This window comes from Mustelus asterias, unplaced genomic scaffold (genome assembly GCF_964213995.1).
Source record: "Mustelus asterias unplaced genomic scaffold, sMusAst1.hap1.1 HAP1_SCAFFOLD_201, whole genome shotgun sequence".
Classification (NCBI taxonomy): domain Eukaryota; kingdom Metazoa; phylum Chordata; class Chondrichthyes; order Carcharhiniformes; family Triakidae; genus Mustelus; species Mustelus asterias.
The window spans coordinates 90907-97706 of NW_027590192.1; the positions used below are offsets into that span (position 1 = coordinate 90907).

General features: G+C 42.9%; 1 protein-coding gene across 1 annotated transcript in view; it reads left to right on the forward strand.

Annotated features, from left to right (window-relative positions):
• LOC144485636 (uncharacterized) overlaps positions 1–3786 on the forward strand; it is a 77327-nt gene extending 73541 nt beyond the window's left edge. The window contains exon 3 of the mRNA XM_078203739.1: positions 2000–3786. Within this exon, the coding sequence (XP_078059865.1) occupies positions 2000–2582 (583 nt within the window). The 3' untranslated portion in view covers positions 2583–3786. The remainder of the gene's footprint in view (positions 1–1999) is intronic.
• Positions 3787–6800: the final 3014 nt, after the last annotated feature.

Consider the following 6800-nt stretch of genomic DNA (forward strand, 5'->3'; position numbering starts at 1 on the left):
TCCTCAGCAAACAAAACATCAGAGATAGAGTTTGCTGTGAAATCAGTGGGTTGTTGTAAAACAGGAGGTCAGAGTTATAGCCAACAACAACTTCTATTTATAATATCATAAATCATCCCAGTGCACTTCACACAAGTGGCACAGTGGTTAGCACTGCTGCCTCACAGCGCCAGGATTCAATTCCCGGCTTGGGTCACTGTGTGGAGTTTGCACATTCTCCCCCGTGTGTGCGTGGGTTTCCTTCGGGTACTATGGTTTCCTCCCACAGTCGGAAAGTTGTGCTGGTTAGGTGCATTGACCCAAACAGGTGCTGGAGTGTGACGACTAGGGGAATTTCACAGTAACTTCATTGCAGTGTTAATGTAAGTCTTACTGGTGACTGATAAATAAACTTTAAGGAACATTATAAAACAAAGTGAGATTCCCAGATACATCAGGAGATATTAGGACAGATAACCAAAAACTTGGACAAAGAGGTGAGTTTAAAAGAGGCTTAAAGGAGGAAAGTGAGGGAGAGACAGAGAGGTGTAGGAAGGGAATTCAGATCCTGGGGCTGAAGACCTGAAGACACGACCACCAGTAGTGGAGCAATTACAGTAGGGAATGTACAAGAGCAGCACTGATATCTCGGATGTTTGTGGGAAGATTACAGAGATCGGGAGGGCTGAAGCCATGGAACGATTTGAAAACAAAACAATCAAGGTGTTTCATGACTGGGAGCCAAGGCAAGTCAGGGAGGACAGGGGTGATCAGGGACTTGCTGTTAATTAGGAAAGGGTTGGCAGACTTTTGGATGACTTCACGTTTCCACGGGTAAAATGTGGGAGACCTGCAAGAGTGCGATGGAACAGTTGAGTTTGGAGGTAACAATGGCCTGAATGAGGGTTTGAGCAGCAGATGCACTGAGGTAGAGCTGAGGTCATGTGATGTTACCGAGGTGGAAATAGGTGGTCCCAGAAACTTGGGATCAAATGGGACACCGAGGTTATGAACAAACTAGCTTAATTTCAGACATTTGCCAGGAAGAGGGATTGAGTGGATTGCAAAGGAACAAGACTTGGAAGGGGGACCAAAAACAGTGGCTTCAGTATTCTTGATATTTAATTGAGGTTAATTAGTCAGCAGGAAGAGAACCAGAAAGCAGAATGGGCCATGAGACTGAAACCAGGTTTAACTTAGTTAGAGAGGGAGGTTTAGAGAAACCCTCTTCACAATTTCTCATCAAATCTCTAAACAGTCAGTTCTGGACACAAAGTTAACATCTGCTATTCTGACTGATCGGGTCAGGGTGATTCAGATTAATGTTTTCTCATGTGTAATGAATGAAGTGAATCATCGAAAATACCATCTCGAGTTGTACACATTTTTAAGAGGAAACTGAAATAATTATCTGTCAATTTATTTGGATTTCAGTTCAGGGAGGAGGGAGAGTGTGTGGGATGGGGATCTGCAACTGTGGGGGTTCGAGAGGAAAGAATTCCAGAGAAACTAGAATTGTCTGTTCAGAATTTCTATCCTGGACTGTTCGTGATGACTTTTATTGATGGTTTTTACAGGTGTTAGAAGTTGAGGATTGCAGATGGGAATCTCAATCCAGACCTCACATCAAGATCTGACAGAATCACTCGATTCATAGGACCTGGATATCATCATAGTTGGAAAGTGGAAGGAGAAATGTTTGTTTGTTCTGTCAGTGGGAAAAGATTTCAAACATCGGTGTGACTGGAAAAGCACCGAGACACACAGTGAGAGTGTTCCAGTGAACTGACTGTGAAAAGAGCTTTAACCAGTTACACAGCCTGAAAATACATCACCATTCACAGCGAGGAGAAACTGTACACGTGTTGTGTGTGTGGACCAGGCTTCAACTGATCATCAACATGGAGAGACATGATGACACTGACACCACAGAGAAACCGTGGATATGTGGCGACTGTGGGAAAGCATTCACTTGCCCATCCAAACTGGAAACTCATCGACGCACCCACACTGGGGAGAGACCCTTCACCTGCTCCATGTGTGGGAAGGATTTCACTCAGTCATCCAACCTAGCATTACATCAGCGTGTTCACACTGGGGAGAGGCCGTTCAGCTGCTCTGTGTGTGGGAAAAGGTTCATTCAGTCATACAATCTAGCGTTACACCGGCGGGTTCACACTGGGGAGAGGCCATTCACCTGCTCCGTGTGTGGGAAGGGATTCATTAATTCCTCTAACCTAGTGGCACACCAGCGAGTTCACTCCGGGGAGAAACCATTCAGCTGCACTGACTGTGGAATGAGCTTTAGGCTTTCATCCACCCTGCTGAAACACCAGCGAGTTCACACTGGGGAGAGGCCATTCAGCTGCACTGACTGTGGAAAGAGTTTCAGACACTCAGGCAGTCTCACTGTACACCAGCGAGCTCACACTGGGGAGAGGCCATTCACCTGCTCCGAGTGTGGGAAGGGATTCACTGATTCATGCCAACTGCTGAGACATGAACGAGTTCACACCGGGGAGAGGCCGTTCACCTGCTCCGAGTGTGGGAAGGGATTCATTGATTCATCTCAGCTGCTGAAACACCAGCGAGTTCACAAGTGAGGGCAGGGATTGGATTCTGCTGTTATTGCTGCTCTTAATGACAACCGGGCCCTTTCATTCTGACAGCTGGAGTTTGTTTCTGCTGATGTTAATACAGCCGGTAACTGGGCTGGAGTTTAATATTCTGGATCTAGAGGTGGTTGTGCTCCTGGGGCTGCAGTTACCGCGGTCCATCTGAAATTAGTTTACAACAAGATTCAGAACTTTTACTTCAATCTCAAATTGTTTAAGTGAAGTTTATTTATTAGTGTCACAAGTAGGCTTACATTAACACTGCAATGAAGTTACTGTGAAAATCCCCCAGTCGCCACACTAGTCGCCTGTCCGGGTTACACTGAGGGAGAATTCAGCATGGCCAATGCACCTAACCAGCACATCTTTCGGACTGTGAGGAAACCAGAGCACCTGGAGGAAACCCATGCAGACACGGGGAGAATGTGCAGAGTCCGCACTGATAGTGACCTAAATCAGGAATCGAACCCGGGTCCTGGCGCTGTGAGGCAGCAGTGCGAACCACTGTGCCGTCCTATTGATCTTTGGCCCGAATTCTACAATTCAGTGTCTGAGAGGTTCCACTGATGAACATCTCCAATTAGAAAGTGCTGATTAATCCTTGCTGAGAATTCTTACTGACCTACACACAGTGACACCTCCAGTATCCCCCAGAAAGAAGGGGAATGGGAATTGGTGGAGAATCGAGAGTTCCCAAATTTCACCCATCCCATCTGGTACAGAAATCCCCTCAGCTCAGGAATGGAGAAAAGTCAAATCCAAGTAACAGGTTGTAAGAAATCACCATCTAATAGCCTTATAAAATCTTTGGATACTGATGGAATATTATACAAAGAGCCTTCCCTTTGTCTTCTGAAGAAAGCTTGCTGGCTGACAAACACAGGACAAGCCTTTCTCCCTGCCAAGGACCTGTCTCTCGCACAGGCCCTGAAGCAAGACATTTTTAATCCTGATACCATTGGCTCTTATAGTAACTAACTACATGTAAAGGTTAAAACAGGCCCTCAAGAGCAAGGAGATTTCAAATTGACTGGCTTCTCCCCAACACCCACAATCAGGCTCATTGAAGTGAACCTTCCATAGGCACCAGTTATGGACATCAACATTCACTTGGCTTCATCCGTCTGCTTGTCCTCTGGGATCTGTAAATCTCTCTCACCTGTCACAGGTCAGGTGCTTTTCCTATCTATTTAACTCACACATCTTGTTTTAACTGTTGCTTCTCAATAAACTGTTTTAAAATCACTTCTGAGCTCAATTCCCTTTTTGGGTGCAGACCAGTAAGAGTTTAGAAAGTAGATTTTTAAATGTTTCTGTAGGTATGTGGATAGGAAGAAGCGAGTGAAAGTAAACATTCTCTGAGAGGCAGATAAAAGTCAAAATATAATGGGGAACAAGGAAATGGCAGAGAAATGCAACAAATACTTTGTATCTATCTGTCTTCATGGTAGAAGACAAAAGAAAAATTCTAATAATGGGGAACCAAGGGGTTCGTGCAAGGGGGCGGGAACTTTAATACAAGGAAGAGCCATTTTTAAACATTAGTCACCAATACAATATCGTTTGAGTTGTAATGCTGTTCATCAAATGTCAATAATAATGAAAAACTAGACAGACATGTTCCAACCTCATTTTATGGAACTTTACAGAAAAGTTGTTAATTAAATGATCCTTTCTGACAAGTGCAATGTGAATAAAAGTTTAAAAAAATGAAATTAGCCATTTAATTCCCATCAAAATGGGTTTGATTGATCAATGGTGGGAGCTGCACAAGTCCAAAACTGTGGTGGCTTTGGAGACCGGTTACACAGTCCCTTGTCCAATAAGAATGAGGGTCTTATAGAAATAGAGACTGGAGAAATTAATGGGACTAAATGGTGACAAATTCCCTGGACCAGACAACCTGCATCTTGGGGATTTAAAAGAGGGAGCTTCAGAAATAGTGGATGCATTAGTTTGATCTTCCAGAATTCCTTAAACCCTCGAACAGTTCCCAAGGATCGGAAGTCAGCAAACGTTAACTAGTCCAGAAAGTAGGGGAGAAAATGGGGAATATAGACCGGTTAACATCAGTTGTAGGTGAAATATTAGAAATCTTATTGTTTGGGACTTGGTAACAGGGTACTTATAAAATCAAAAACAGAAAATGCTGGAAAATCTCAGCAGGTCTGATAGCATCTGTGGAGAGAGAATAGAGCCAATGTTTCAAGTCTGGATGACCCTTCGTCAGCTCTGACAGACAGTCATCCAGACTCGACACGTTGGCTCGATTCTCTCCCCACAGATGCTGTCAGATCTGCTGAGATTTTCCAGCATTTTCTATTTTTGTTTCTGATCCCAGCATCCGCAGTATTTTGCTTTAACCGATAAAATGAGACTAGGATCAAATTAATGGTGGTGACAAAAATGAGAGGTGATCTAATCAGAGTATATGATTTTTCATGGGCCTGAGAGGTTCGATGGTGTGAAAATGTTTCCCCTGACTGCGGAACCTGGAACACTGGGTCACAGTCTCAGAATAAGGGGTCAATCATTTAGATTGAATTGAGGAGAAAATTCTTTACTCAGTTGTGAATTTCTGGAATTCTCTACCCCAGGGAGCATTGGATGCTTGGCATTGGGTGCAATTAAGACAAAGATTGATAAATATTTGGGTACAAAGAGAAGTTAAGCGATATGGGGACAGTGCGGGGAGGTGGGGTTGAGGTAGATTATCAACCTTGATCTCAGTGAATAGCTGAACAAACTCAAAGGGCTGAATGGCCTCTTCCTGCTCCTATTTCTTATTACATTAAACCTCAGTCTGGTTCCCCTAAAACTGCTGAGTGAGTGAATTAAATCTTTCTTCACAAATCACCAGGACATCAATCTACAAGTCAGAATATAAACATTGTTTATTGGTTACAAATTGCAGATAAATCTGGGCACACAGACCCTTTCTAGACATGTCTAAATGCAATCAGAGTTATCCAGCAGTTCAACACTAATGGGGAGAGATATTTCACAAAACAAGTAACAAAGATCCCAGGATACTCAGTGATTCACTGTAAATTAGCACTAATGGATGCTGAGTATTCATGACAGCAAGGAGCAGAGTCTGAGCTTATAAATTATCGAGTTTACTTTCAGAGTAATTCCTTCAATATCTGCAAGTTAACAGCGATGAACAACTCATCTATCAAACAGCTCAAGCCTGCCTGTGATTACCAACATTCAGAGCTTCCACTGTCTGATCCTGGAGTTACAGAACAGACTTTCTCCTGTCAATGTAGAGCTGCAGCATTGGACTGTGATCTGTTTATTGTTCATCTTTATTTCAGCAGAGTTTCTAAATGATATAAATTTAAAACAAAGTATTGCAGATGTGATGGTTTATTGACAGGGGATCTCATAGAAACTTATAAAAATCTAACAGGGTTAAACAGGGTAGATTCAGAAAGAATGTTCCCAATGGTGGGGGGGTCCAGAATTAGGGGTCATAGTTTGAGGATAAGGGGTAAACCTTTTAGGACTGAGTTGAGAATTTTCTTCACCCAGAGGGTGGTGCATCTGTAGAATTCACCATAGAAAATAATTGAGGCTAAAATGTTTTGTGATTTGAAGAAGGAATTAGATATAGCTCTTGGGCCTAAAGGGATATTTGGTGGGGGGGAACCGGGATATTGAATGTGATGATCAGCCATGATCATAATAAATGGTGGAGCAGGCTCGAAGGGCTGAATGGCCTCCTCCTGCTTCTAGTGTCTATGTATGTTTCAATGTAACAAGGCCTCTAACTCAAATATAACTATCAGTTGTCAATGGCTGGGGAGCTAATGGCTCCAGACCTTAACTCACCAAGACTTGATGGGTTTCACAGCACTTGCTCTATAATTAAACAATAAAAAGTGTAACTCTGCACCATCCAAGGGCATGTGATGTATTTCACTTGTCAAATAAGGATGCAGCTACAGACAAAGAGCCAGTCACAGGATTCTCATGTCTGACACCGATTACAATTAAGCTGAATATCACATCAGGTTAAATGATTAATATAATTCAATTATTTGATCATTACACATAACTAAACTACAAACTGACCTTTACTACAGTCTCACAGTCCAATCAAGCAACAGGTTGACACGGAGATAGATAGGAAAGCATGTTGTGAGGAGGATACAAAGAATCTGTAAAGGTATATAAATAGGTAAGTGAGTAGGAAAAATC